Genomic DNA, 14513 nt, shown 5'->3' with positions numbered 1-14513 from the left:
AGGATAATGCCAAGCTATGGTACCAGCTTGAGCAATAACCAGGTCTTTTTGAATCATGGCCTCAGAGTCCTCTGAGTTCCTGGATGACTGAACTCTGGAAAACTTTCCTTGTTGGCCCTAAATGTGTTAGACTCCCTGAGGCTCTCTCCTCAAAGCAAAGTCTTTCACTTTTGCACTTTTGAGACTGCAAAGGATGGGAACTTGTTGATTCCTGAGAAACCCTCAAGCCATTTTTCCTATTATCCTGATGTATAGAAGTAGACTTCTTTTCAGTAACGCTAATCTCTTTAGCAACCATACTCTCCATGGCCCCAACTTTGCAGGCCTTCTTTTCTGTTGAAACAGCAAATGTTTCACATCTTTTGGCTCCAATATTTGCTCCTGATTCACACTGTAGACCTGGATAAAAACAGCCAGAAGTATTCATGTCTTAGTCATTTTCTTGCCACTGTGAAATATCTGACACACAACTTAAAAGAGAAGAAGTTTATTTTGCCTTATAGTTTCAATTCATGGTTGACTCGCTCCAAGTCAGAAACATGATGGTAGAGGCACATGGTAGAGGAAAAGGTACTCAACTCATGGAAGCCAAGAAGTAAAGCAAAAAAGGTGATGTCAGAGACAAGAACACACTGTTTTAGGTTATGCTCCCAGTTACCCACTGCAAACCAGGCCCCCCTTCTTAACAGCATGTTCATATACTAATCTCATCAATGGATGAGTCCAGTGATGCATATATCACTCCCACGATCTAGTCACTTTCTACACATACATAAGAATTTTGAGAGAAATTTCAGATCTAAACTATAACAAAGTGTATGTTCTTTATTTTATTTTATTATTTGTTCACAAAGGACAGCAGCATAACACAATGTAACATTCGATTTTAGTATTAAGTCACTTTTTCATTCATCATTTGTAGTCTCTATTTTTATCAACACACATGACTATGTTTTCCAATACAGCACCATCAACTGCTCAAATAAATCATCATTGAAACCTCTAGAGACCAGTGTATTAGGAACAATACATCTGCATGGCAATGTGACTAGAAAAGCACACTGAGTGGCAAGAAGAGGAAGGAAAGGCCTTGAGGCAAGGAGTAAGAGAGACTTTGGCAATATTTTAAATGTCAGTATTAGCTATTTATTTTTTCCAAAATAACAATAATAATAATAAGCTACCATATACCTAAAAAGCTCATATTTTGAATTGCCTATGTTTATTAAATCTGAAGTATTCACCATGTGTCTTAGTCACATTCTCATCACTGGACACAGTATCCAACACTCATAATTTAAAGTAGGAGAGAATTATTTTGGCTCATGTTTTCAGTCCATGTCAGCTGTTTCCAAGGCAAAAACACCATAGAGGAAGGACTGAGGGTAGGGGTGAAAGCTGTTTGCAGCATGGCAATCAGCAAGCAGAAAGTGAAGGCAGAGGCTGGTAAGGGAGATATACTCTTCCAAGTCACACCCCCAGTGACTCATATTTTCCAATCAGGCCCTATGTCCTAGCAGCATATTTAGCTATAAACTCATCAGTGAATTAACCCATGGATAATTTATAGCACCCCCAAGATCCAGTCACTTTCCAAAAGCCCCACCTCTGAACACATGAGACTTTGGGTGGACATTGTATATCTCAATCATAGCACCAAGCAATGCTTTTGGTCCAGTCATGTTCAATTCATAATTGAGAAGCATGACAAAGCCACATCCAAACAGTAGTCATAAAGCACATGGCTAAAGAAGGCAATGTCAACCTCTGCTAGACATTGTGCCACCATGACTCCTGGTTGAGACTTTAGATGGCTTAGGTCCACCACCACTTCTCTGGGAAGGCCTTTTGACAGTGGACCAACAGTGTCATCTTAAAGAAAATACAAACCTGAAGGCCGTAACCTAAGGGGTAAAGAATGTAGATGAAAGCTAGAAGGATTCAAAGGTGTGATGAGTATTCAGTGTCAGAGAGGCACTGAAGTGTGGGCTAAGAGGAGAGATGTAGCACATGAAGAAGTGATGCATATGAAAGGTTCTCTGATATTTAATCATCTTGAATAGGCTGATTATCATCTTTGCCAGAGTTTAGTAACTGAGAAAACCCCAGTTATGGCTCCATTTATTAAAGGACAAGTATTGTATGATTCTACTTATATGTGGTTCCTAGAACAGGCAGATTCAAAGAGACATAAAGTAGAATGATGGTTGCTAGGGTTTGGAGGTGAGAGATAAATGGGGAATTACTGTTCAATGAATTCTGCTTTGAAAGATGAAAAAGTTCTGAAGGTAGATGATGACAATAATTAGACAACAATGTGAATATACTTAAAGCCACTAAACTGTACACTTAAAATGGTTTAAATGATTTAAAAATGTAAATAAGAGGAGAAAGCTTATGTGAACCAGCAAACTACTGTCTCACAGGTGGATTTTTCCATTTTGTACTCACAACCATCTTAGAGAAGAATTCATTCTCTAGTCAAGAAGAGGCCAGATGCTAAAAGGACCATTTGGAGGCCTAGCGAAACAGAAAATAGTCGCCAGCTCCAGGAAGTCCTGCTTAGCTGCACCCTCCCTGCCAGCACCACTGCCATCATTCCAGCACCAGGAAGGTAGCTGCAGGGGCACCCTTGAACCCCTCCAAACCCCCCCACACTCTCAGACCTCCTGACTGTGCCAGTCTTTGGACCCATTCTACAGAGGAAGAGGTGGTCATAAAGGGTATTTTTCTGAGCTCCCAACTTTGAACATCTTTAAAGAAAGGGCATGTGAAAACCTGTAGTAGAACTGTGTGGAGTTCAACCCTTTAAGAGGTCAGGGAACTCAATCTGGGCCTGGCAGCTGAAGGTCATTCTGTGTGGTGGGGTTCGGACATCAACTAGCTGAGATCAGGGGCCTTGGTTCTGCACATGGCAGCGCATGTTGTATATTATGACAGAAGACATATAGTCTGAAAGAAGCCCTTCAAATTCATTTTTTTTCTTTCTTTTCCACATTTCACTCTGCAAATTCTTTCATTTTTCTGTCCTCTTTCTCCAACTCAGTGTCTTGCTCCACATTTTATCCCTCATCTCCCTTTCTGTTTCTGCTCCTGCCCGAACTCAGATTTCTTCTTTTACCATTTTTTCTCTTTTCTTTATGTTCTTTTCTTCTGTCATTCTACCTCCCTCAAGAGTCAACAGTTTCAAGGGAAAGTGAGCCCCTATTACTGTGAAGGGGATATATTCTTGTCCATATATTTCTACTCTGTCTATCCCTTTTGAATTTAACAGCTTCCTAAAGATGGTGTAGTCATTCTATGTCCTCTGGCTTCACTTGAAACCTTCTCCAATTCTTTTACTTATCTACTCCTCTCATCCTAACTCTGTCTAAGCCCCCATCCTAAATGGTACATATGCTATACTGAAAAGTTTATTCACTGCAAACATATTTTGGGCTGCTTCTTGATTTTAATTTAATTCACATGGTTTAAAAGTGATAGTCTAATGATTACAAGTGGTCAAATTGCAAGTTATGCTTGATCATATTGTGTTGCTGATTGTATCAATTGGGATAAAGGATTGTGATTGATTTAATGAGCTGTTTTCTCTGATATTATGAAAATGAGAATGTCTATGAGTCATTTGTGACCCAAAAGCTAAAGTGCAACTATATCAGGAAGATGTAAGCAATAACCCAAAAATTAAATCAAGGACAACCCAACAAGAAAAATAAAAATGAGAAAACACTTAAGCAAGAAACAAAGACAGACTTCCAGTTCACCAATGGTGAACAGTAGGGCAAATGAGGATGAAAAGTCTGATAGTGAACCAGCAGGACTCCCTGAACTCAAAGCACAGGAAGTAACAAAACAAATCAATCAAGCTCTAGAAAAATTCAAAACAGAAATAATTTCCCAGATAACCATAGAGATGGTAAGCAAAATGAAAGTCGTGATTCGAGACTGAAGAACAGAAACTGACAAAAAAATAGATGAGCTCAGGATGACGATAGAAGCCATGAAGGCCCAGCATAAGAAAGAAATGGAAACGATAAATGCCCAAATAGGAAAGAAATGGAATCCATAAGACAGATTCAAACAGATATCCAGGAGATTAAAAACTCCATTGAAAGTGATCGCAACAGAATAAAAGAATGCGAAGATAAAATCTGAGATATAGAAGATAAGACCGCAGTCAGTGACCATGAAAAGAGAGGTCTCTCAAAAACAGTAGGGGAGCCATCACTCAAGCACCGGGAGGTAGCCTGGACCCCGATCCACCACGGGAAGGAGAGCCATGCCTTCTCCCACCCTGAGCCACCATTGCTCCAGGGCCAGGAAGGTAGTGCCCCTGAACCCCCATAACTCCCCTAACCTTCCCCCTCCCCTGTGCACTCTCAGACCTCCTGATTGTGCCAGTCTTTGGACCCACTCTGCAGAGGCAGAGGTGGTCATAAAGGGTATTTTTCTGAGTTCCCAACTTTGAACATCTTTAAAGAAAGAGTGTGGGAAACCTGTAGTAGAACTGTGTGGAGTTCAACCATTCAGAAAGTTGGGGAACTCAATCTGGGCCTTGCAATCTGAGGTCAGTCTGCGTCATGGGGTTCAGCCATCAGCTGAGAGCAGGGATCTTGTGTCCTAGCTCTGTCTGAGCCATTAAATGGTAAATATACTATAATGAAAACTTTCTTCACTGCTGACAGGTTCTGGACAGCTTCTTGATTTCAATTTAATTCAAATGGTTTAAGGGTGATAGACTAGTAACTACCACAGGTGGTCAGTTTCCAAGTTGTGCTTGATCATAATGTGTTGCTGATTGTATCCATTGGGATAAAGGATTGTGGTTGATTCAATGAGCTGTTTTCTCTGATGTTATGAAGATGAGAATGCCTGTGGGTCGTTAGAGACCCAGAAGCTAGGGCGCAACTATATCAGGAAGATTTGGGTGATAATCCAGAGATTAAACCAAGGACAGTCCGACAACAAAAATTAAAATGAGAAAACACTTAAGCAAGACACAAGGACAGACTTCCAGTTCACCAATGGCAAACTGTAGGGCAAATGAGGATGAAAAGGTCGATAGTGAACCACCAGGACACCCTGAACTCAAAGCACAAGAAATATCAAAAGAGATCAATCAGGTTCTAGAAAAATTCAAAACAGAAATAATTTCCCAGATAACCATAGAGATGATGAGCAAAATGAAAGTCATGATTTGAGACTCTAGAGCAGAAACTGACAAAAAAAAAAAAAATAGATGAGCTCAGGACCCCGATAGAAGCCATGAAGGCCCAGCATAAGAAAGAAATGGAAACAATAAGCGCCCAACATAGGAAAGAAATGGAATCCATAAAACAGATCCAAACAGATATCCAGGAGATTAAACACTCCATTGAAAGTGTACACAACAATAAAAGAATGCAAAGATAGAATCTCAGATATAGAAGATAAGATTGCAGGCAGTGACCATGAAAAGAGGGGTCTCTTGAAAACAGTAGGGGATCATGAGAAATAAATCCAACTCCTAGATGATGCAAAGAAGAATAACATAAGACTGATAGGAATCCATGAAGTAGCAGGAGAAAATACAAGTGACTTAAAAAAGCTGTTCGCAGAAGTAATGAGAGAAAACTTCCCAAACAGAGGGGAAGAATTTTACATTCAGATAACTGAGGCATATAGGACCCCAACTAGCTACAATCAAAAAAAATCTACACCTAGACATATAATAATCAAGATCCCAGAAACCCAACAGAAGAACAAAATACTAAAAGCAGTAAGAGAAAAGAAACAAATCACATGCAAAGGAAAGCCCATCAGAATCACAGCAGACTTTTCAGCACGAACCATTACGGCAAGGAGAGCCTGGAGTGAAATATTTCAAGTACTAAAAGAGAACAACCTCCAACCTAAACTGATGTATCCTACAAAACTCTCTTTCAAAATGGATGGGGAAATAAGATACTTCCATGACAAAGAACACCTGAGAAACTTCATGAACACCAAACCAGCACTACAAGGAATTCTAAACAAGATCCTAGAAAAAGACAATGAAGGTAACAACACCATGAGGCCCAACAGAGCTAATCAAATAGGCAAGAAACTAAAAGGAGAAGGTGAAAAAGTAAAAAGAGCCAACAAAAGGCCAATAACATGACAATAATAAGTCAGTACATATCAGTTACAACCATCAATGTCAATGGCCTCAACTCACCAATCAAGAGAAATAGATTGGCAGAATGGATTAAGAAGCAAAATCCAACAATATGTTGTATATAAGAAACACACCTAGTAGAAAAAGAGGCCCACAGACTGAAAGTGAAAGGATGGATAACAATTCTCCCCGTGTCAGAAGCCCAGAAAAAAGCAGGGATAGCAATCTTATTCTCAAAGTAAATTTCAAACCAAAAACTGACTATAAGAGACAAAGAAGGCCACTACATCTTTGTAAAGATAACAATTCAAGAGGAAGAGTTGACAATCATAAATATATATGCACCAAATATAAATGCCCCAACTATATAAAAGAAATATTAAAAAACATGAAAAACCAAATAAGCACTAATACAATTGTAGTGAGGGATCTAAATACCCCACTTTCACAAATAGACAGATCATCTAGGCAAAAAATCAACAATGAAATATTAGAAGTGAACCAAGCTTTTGAACATATGGACTTAATAGACATCTATAGAGTGTTCCACCCAACAAAATCAGAATATACATTCTATTCATCTGCACATGGGTCATTCTCCAAGTTAGATCACATACTAGTTCACAGAACAGGTTTGAATATCACAGAGGGAATTAAAAAGAAATTAGACAGTTTTTACAAATAAATGAAAACACCGATACAACATACAGAAATCTACGGGACACAATGAAAGCAGTTCTATGGGGAAAATTCATAGTCCTGAATGCCCATACTAGGAAAACGGAGCGAGCTCAAATAAACAACCTAATGATGAATCTTAGACTACTAGAAAAACAAGAGCAAGAAAAACCCAAAGCTCAAACAAAAGAGGAAATTATAAAGATTAGAGCAAAAATCAATGCAATGGAAACTAAGAAAATGATACAAAAAATAAATGAATCAAAGAGTTGGTTTTTTTGAAAGAATAAATAAAATTAATAAACTCTTAGCTCACCTATGTTTATAGCGGCACAGTTTGTAATAGCTAAAACATGGAAACAGCCCATTTGCCTATCAGTTGGAAACTAGATAAAGAAGATGTGGTTTTTCTATAAAATGGAATACTACTCAGCCATAAAGAATGAGAAATTAGATTCATTAATAGGAAAATGGATAAATATTGAGGATATACTCCTAAGTGAAATAAATAAGTCACACATGTGCAAATAACGAATAGTTTCTCTGGTGTGAACAAACTATAATAATACATAAGACCCTAATGAGATAATTGACAATGTGAAATAGGAAGAAAAGGGCTAAAGGTGTAGGTAAAGTGGGAAGGGTAGGGGAAAATCAATAAGGAAGAAGAAAAAAATACAAGAAGATGAAAAATTGGAAATAAAGTGTTTTTAAATGGGGAGGGGAGGAGGGGGCTGAAGGGAGGGCAGGGACAAGGGGAAAAAATGAGAACCAAGACCTGTCATGTAAATGTACAAGATCCCAATAATGAATGTAACTGTGCTGTATACCTAAAACGTACCAATAAACTAAAACAGAAAAGAATCCACATCTTTCCCTTCCCACCTGCATTTTCAAAGTCAGATGTAAGAGATTGCGATGACTTTGAGTGAAGTTGTACTTTAGTACCTTAAATGGATAATTATTCATATAAGACATTCAGCCATCTTGTATACTAATAGACACTAAACCTACACAAATTGTTGTTTTAAGTCTGATTCTAAATTCACTGTGTTTCTAGATCCCTTAAAAACAGATTTTACCTGCGGCATAATGAGTTGGAATGTAATTAATATGGAAAAATAATCTTTAGAATTAACCGATGATTTAGGTCTTTTATCCAACTAATTATGCCTCGGGGAATATGAGAAAAAGAAAAAATGGAAACAAAGTCTTTGTAGATAGGGAGGGGTGGAGGGGTTGAAGGGAGGGCAGGGGGATGGGAAAAAATAAGAGAACCAAGTTGGATTATGTAAAAGTGCAATTTCCAATGATGAATGTCACTATATTGTATATGTTAAATGTATCAATAAAATTATTTTTTAAAAGACTATTTTTAGTCATGAAGAAATCAGTGGCCTCTTTAAGAAAGGAAGACTGCTGCTGAATTTTTCCCTCTCACTTCAGTGCTGAGGCTATTAGCAGGCATTCTGTATTACCTTTCAGATCCAACCCCACTGTGTTACAAAAAAAAGCATCTCTGATACAGGAACAATGTCAGTGCTTGATGGTCTCTGGGCTGGCTCTGTAGCTATTTTTCTGTCTAAAGGCTGCTGTTTTAATTCTGAGATGCTATAATTCATGACAGAGATTGTAATTCCATACTTCACAATAATTTTCTATACCGCCCTGCCACAGCTGGCACAAAGGATATGGAAGACATTCTCACGGAAAGGGGGGAAAAAGTAAGAGAACAGGGGAAGATTACTTGGATTTCCAGGTGAGTTTGTACCTTGTACAACAACCACTTGATGGTTTTACTCCCAGACAGCTGGGCAATCTTTCCATTATCTGTCCTTTTCATAACAGACACCAGTGAAACATTGAGCTAATTTCTAAATACACTGTACTGTGTGTCTGCAAATTGAATGAGTGCTTTACTATTCAGTTATACCAAGCAATATGCCAACAGATATCTGAATAACACAATAGCCAGCAGACATAATGAATGGAATTTGATGTTATCTTATGAATGACTGTAATAAATTTTATTTAGTATACTGTATAAAATGATGGCTTTCTTCATTAGAGAGAAGTGCTAGCACTGATGTCTTGATGCACCATCAGATGCTCTCAGCTTACCCTCTATCTTGTCCTTTTTTTCTACTCCAGGATTCTGGGGTTTTCTCTCCATGAAGACAGTCAACAAATCTGACATATTTATATAACTATGCAACATTACAGTTTAACTGTAAAATTCATGATGCTGTGACAGTAACAGAGAATGGGATCATCACAACAATGTATATTGGCTTTTTATTATGTCAGGTACTGCTCTGAGTATTTTTCAAGCTATTACATTGCTGAATCCTCACAGTACCCATTTGATGTATGTATAACTCTTATCCCCATTGTAGGAATAAACTGGGTAGATGGAGATTAGGTAACTTGCCTAAAGCCACAGAGTTACGAAGCAGCACACCTGGAATCCAAACTCAGGCAGTCCAGCTACAGGTCCCTGTTCTAAGTTCTACATGGTACTGAGAAGCACTGGATTCTGGGACCCTTCTAACTTGCAGAGTTACCGCGAAGCACAGTTTCATTGAATTAAAAGGAGCCTAACACATCAGTATTCCAAAGCAGCATTTTCAATTACCATTGTTTCACAAATCAACCCTTAACATATACATATTTTAAAAAGAGAGAACAAGTAAACTCTTCATCACTCATTAAGTATAGGGTGAATCTATAACAACTTCAGTAACTCTGCACATCACCCTAAATATAGATATGCCATCTGGACATTAACCAAAAGGAAACTATGGTTTCTTAATATTTTCATGAACTTTCAAAGTTCTCTGACTTTCAATCAACACTTTCAAACCACGTACAAATATGAAAAATATCTATTTGATTTCTTCCATAGTCAATAATTTATTTGATCCACAAAACATATACCTGGGTTGTATACCTGGGCGTAGTGGTTTGCCCCTGTATACCTGGGCATAGTGGTTTGCCCCTGTATACCCAGTACTCTGGGCAGCTGAGGCAAGAGTGCATCACAAGTCCAAGCCCAGCCTGGGCAACCTAGCAATTTAGTGAGATTCTGTTGCAAAATTTAAAAGAAAATAATAACAGGCTAAGGATGTAGCTTAGTGTGAAGGTCCTGGGTTTAATCCCCAGTAACACACACACACACACACACACACAGAAAGAATGATTGTATAAAGGCTAAATAACTTCCTAAAATAACTTTCAATCATTAAGCACACACTATCCTTTTAAAATAATTTTCCATTAAGCTGTATTTTTATAAGGCTTCAAATGCCCAATAATAAAGTCCTTAAATCTACATTACACAAGTTCAAATTTTAATTCATGTGAAACTATTTCATTTTAATCATTGTATTTTAAATAAAGGTTTATTATTTATTCTACATTTAAAGACAAGAAAATATATGTACAGATTTTATAAAATTTTAGTGTTGAGATACATTATAATTATTATTGATTCTTATAAGTCATAATAATAATTATTGATTCTTATAATAATAGCTCAAATTTATTGAGCATTAATATCAGTCGCAGAACTAAACTTTATATACAGTATTTGCATATCATTTGCATAACAGTCTTTTGAAGGAAGTATAATTATGTCCACTTTAGAGAAATGTCTGAAAAGTCAAATCATTTTCTCAAAGCTCTTTGCAGTGGGATCACAGAGCCAATTCTTTCCATCTCCTAAAACCTGGATATTAAACATTCTACTGCTTTAGGAACCATAAGAGCAAGATTTGATGAATTGTTCTGAAAATTAATATTATCTACAAACCGCCAAAGATCACTAAGAAAGTTAAGAGAGAAATCACAAACTGAAAAATGTATATTAGTGCATTAATGTCCTTCACATATAAAGGAATTCTCACAAATCACTTCCAAAACACACACATGCAAGAACAAGAAAGTGAAAATAGCCGGATGTGGTGGCTATTTTCTCTGCATTTGGGAGGCTGAGGCAGGAGGATCTCTGTGAGTTTGAGACCAGCCTGGGCTACTTAGTGAGTTCCAGGTCAGTCTCAACCACATAGTGAGACCCTGTCTCAAAAAACAAAACAAAACAAAAAAAGTGAAAATCACACTGCAATCCTACAATCCATATTGGCATTGAAGGGATTTATTTCCATATCTGTGGCTTGGCATTGCCAATCTTGAACTTATTTTAAACCAAAAAGGCAGCCATCTCCAGAGTTTTGGAACACTTTCCATCTTGTTAATGTAATGAAATATGACAGGTGTCTTTCAACATCAATACACATAGATCGGAACCTTCAGTTTTAATGTCCCGGTGAGACCATTACATCAATAGCCAGAGAGTCACTGTGCTCTATGGGTGGAGGACAGCCAGGGCACAGAGACAGCCAGAGGGCCCCCGGGCCAGGGGTGGGGTCGGCCTGGCCTTGGGGGCTGATGGAGGGGCAGGAGGCAGGAGGCTCACCGTTCACACAGACTGAGGGTCTGGAGCCACTCCGCGCACACCAGGTGTAGTAGGAGAGGTGGCCCCGGAGCTGCTGCCTTGAGACCTCTCCCCAGGCCACTGCAGGGGTCCCCAAGGGGTCATCTGGGAGCCGCCAAACTGCTGGACCTGCTACAGGTGCTGTGGGAAAACTCCCAGGTCATGATCTGCTGGGTTCCAGGAATCATCCACACCCTCCAGCCCCGTTCTTACCTAGCTCCTCTCCAAACCCCCAGACTGAAGGAGCAGGGGCCAGGCCCTCAGGAAAGACTGCTGTCACTGTGATGCGGTAGGGGACCCCTCTTGTGAAATTGCCTGGGTGGTGGAGACAGAAGGCCGTTTAGGTTTGCCTCTCCCGCCCCTACTCATTTTCCAATGGGCGCCATCTTCCCCAGGGTCCCCCAGACACCTTGGGATAAGGATTAGATACCAGGGATTGATCTGGGAAGTGACCCCAAGAGGCATCAGCAGGGCAGAAGTGAGATGGTATAAGACAGGCAGCCAGGCTGGGCGTGGTGGCACACGCCTGTAAACCCAGCACTTAGGAGGCTGAGGCAGGAGGACTGCTTAGAGTTCAAGGCTACCTGAGCTCCATAGTGAGTTCAAGGCCAGCCTGAACCACATATTGAGTCCCTGTCTCAAAAACACCCAGAGAGAGAGAGAGAGAGAGAGAAAGAAATGCATGACGCCAGGAAGTGTTGTTAAGAACAAGTGCCCAGCCAAGCTTGTGGTAGAGGATTGCTTGAGCCCATGATTTCAAAACCAGCCTGGGCACACCTCTAACTCTAGCACCCTGGGAGGCTGAGGCAGGAGGAGCCCAAGTTCCAGCCCAGCCTTAGTATTTTAGAGACTTAGTGATACCTCGTCTCAAATTTTTAAAACGGGGCTGGGGATGTAGCTCAGAGCAAAGGCCCTGGGTTACCACGAAAAGAAAAAGAAAAGGTGGGGAGGGAAGGGAGAAGACAGAGGGAGGGAAATGAGAAGGAAGGGAGGGAGGGAGGGAGCTGGTTCTCACGGTGGACCGCTGAGGCTCAGTATCGCTGGAGCCCACCAGGGGCAGCAGAGAGGCACCCAGAATCCTCTGTGGCACCGGGAATATTCTTCCAGCTCAGCCTGCTTGTTGCACAGCCACCCCTAGCGGTGGCCGCTGGCCCTCCCAGAGCCCGCAGGTGCCACGCGTCACTCTTGAGCATACAGATTTTGAGCCAAGTCAACCTCCCTTCTTCACAAGTGCCAACCTTGGGGACTTTGTCACAGCAACAGAAGACGGACTCAGATGTGGGAACCCTGTGTTTTGGCCTCACCTAGCAGCTCAGCACTGAGGTTCCTCGGAGGAAGCCGGGTCCAGCTGACATCCTCCAGGGCTTTTCCGTCTGGGACCCAGGCCACCACGTACTCCCATGGCTCCTGGGTCCCCCGTTGCCAGCTCACCAGCAGCCCGAGGGTCCCAGCGATGCTGCTGACCACCACGTCCTGGGGTGCAGAGTCTGCAGCTAGGGGAGTCCTGGCTGCCCATTCAGGAGGCCCTGCCCACTCCCATCCCTAGCAGAGAGGGTTCCTGCCTCTTACCCAAGCAGACCAGGGAGAGGTTGGTGGAGGGCACCCAGGGGACACCATCCTCGGCAGACACCCTGACCCACTGTGCCCAGGCAGGGACGGGCCACGAACAGCAGGGCACCCCTTCCTGCATCTGCATCTTCTCTCCAGCCCAGAACCGCACTTGGTAGCTCACTTGCACACAGGGCCCCGGACCCTGGGGGGAAGGCAAGAGAGTTCATGTCTCCCATGTAACCAGGGCCTATGGTGGGCTGGCTGTCGTGGTGCACGCCTGTCGTCCCAGAACTCCAGAGGCTGATGCAGGAGGATTCTAAGTATGAGCTTAGCCTGGGCAACTTAGCAACTGAGCAAGATTCTGTCTCAAAGTAAAAAAGAAAAACGGGCTGGAGATGGAGCTCAGTGTGAAGGGCCTAGATTCTATCCCCTGTATGGGGGGAACCTGCTATGTGTCTCAGGAAGTCACCTGATAAACCAATCAGAGAAGTAGTATGGTCAGCTCCATTTTAGAGATGTAGAGACTGAACCTTCGAGGAGCTCACTGCACAGATGGAATTTGGATGAAGTTTCTGAGTAAGGAGTAATTAGGGAGACACTCACTCTGGGTAGAAAATTTAAGGGTGACAAATACCAAAAACCCAGTAACCCTGTGGTTCCATTACTTGGGAGGCTGAGGCAGAAGGACTGCTTGAACCCAGGAGTTCAAGACCAGCCTGGACAACACACTAAGATCCTATCACAGAAACACGAAAACAAAAACAAAATATCCAGTAACCAAGATTAAATAACATTTGAATGCTTTTTCTTTATGGTTCTTTTGAGACAGGGTTTCACTATGTAGCTCAGGGTGGCCTCAAATCATGGCAATCCTCCTGCCTCGGCCTCCTGAGTGATGGGATTATAGGTGTGAGCCACCACAATTGGCATATGCAATATTTTAATAAATCAAAACAAAAAACATAAGACAAACAAAATGTCAGGGTTTTAGGTAAAGCCAGGATCTAGTTCTGCACCTGTGTGACCCTGCCTTGTTCTCCTCGTCCTCATCCTGGCCCTGGTTGGCACCAATCAAACTCTTTTACATATATAGACAGCTAGTTCCTGGGAGACCACATTGCTGGTTTGACTTTCTTTTTGAGAGAGGGTCTAGCTGTGTACTGCAGGGCTGGTCTTGAACTCACTATGCAGCCCAGGATGGCCTCGAACTCACAGTGATCCTGCTGCCTCAGCCTCCTGAGTGTTAGGATTACAGGTCTGAGCCACCACGCCCAGCCTTCTGATTTGATTTTTTAAAATATTCAATTAAAATATTATTTCTAGAGCCGGGGATTTAGCTCAGCAGTTTGGTGGCCTGCCTCGCAAGCGCAAAGACCTGAGTTCGATCCCTGGTACCACGAAATAAATAAATAAATAAATAAAAATAAAATATTTTTTCTTTAATGTGGCTGTGATAGCACACACTTGCAGTCCCAGCACTCCAGGAGGCTGAGCTGGAGGATTGCAAGTTCAAGTCCATCTTGGGCAATTTAGCAACTTAGTGAGTCTCAGAATTGAAAAAAGGCGGGGCAGAGGTTTGGCTCAATGGTGCCACCACCTGCCTTGCAAGTGCAAGGTCCTGAGTTTGATCCCTGGTACCAAAAAAAAAAAAAAAAA

The 14513-nt window shown here is 41.2% G+C and overlaps 1 protein-coding gene and 1 non-coding gene across 2 annotated transcripts; both read right to left on the bottom strand.

Moving 5' to 3' along the window:
* Positions 1-855: 855 nt before the first annotated feature.
* LOC117284854 lies at positions 856-923 on the bottom strand. The gene has a single exon (XR_004515924.1). It is a non-coding gene; the product is annotated as a small nucleolar RNA SNORD82 (small nucleolar RNA).
* Positions 924-11127: 10204 nt separating this feature from the next.
* Positions 11128-12941, bottom strand: LOC104855281 (interleukin-27 receptor subunit alpha-like). Its single transcript, XM_033760474.1, has 4 exons — positions 12876-12941; positions 12611-12779; positions 11520-11621; positions 11128-11447 (listed from the first exon to the last, which is right to left on the bottom strand). Exons 1-4 carry the CDS (start codon positions 12921-12923, stop codon positions 11128-11130), a joined length of 639 nt encoding a protein of 212 aa, XP_033616365.1. The 5' UTR covers positions 12924-12941.
* Positions 12942-14513: the final 1572 nt, after the last annotated feature.

Source organism: Fukomys damarensis, unplaced genomic scaffold (genome assembly GCF_012274545.1).
Source record: "Fukomys damarensis isolate Sample0158 unplaced genomic scaffold, DMR_v1.0_HiC HiC_scaffold_39, whole genome shotgun sequence".
Classification (NCBI taxonomy): domain Eukaryota; kingdom Metazoa; phylum Chordata; class Mammalia; order Rodentia; family Bathyergidae; genus Fukomys; species Fukomys damarensis.
The sequence above is the reverse complement of the archived record's forward strand: the minus strand, read 5'-3'. Positions and strand labels throughout refer to the sequence as shown.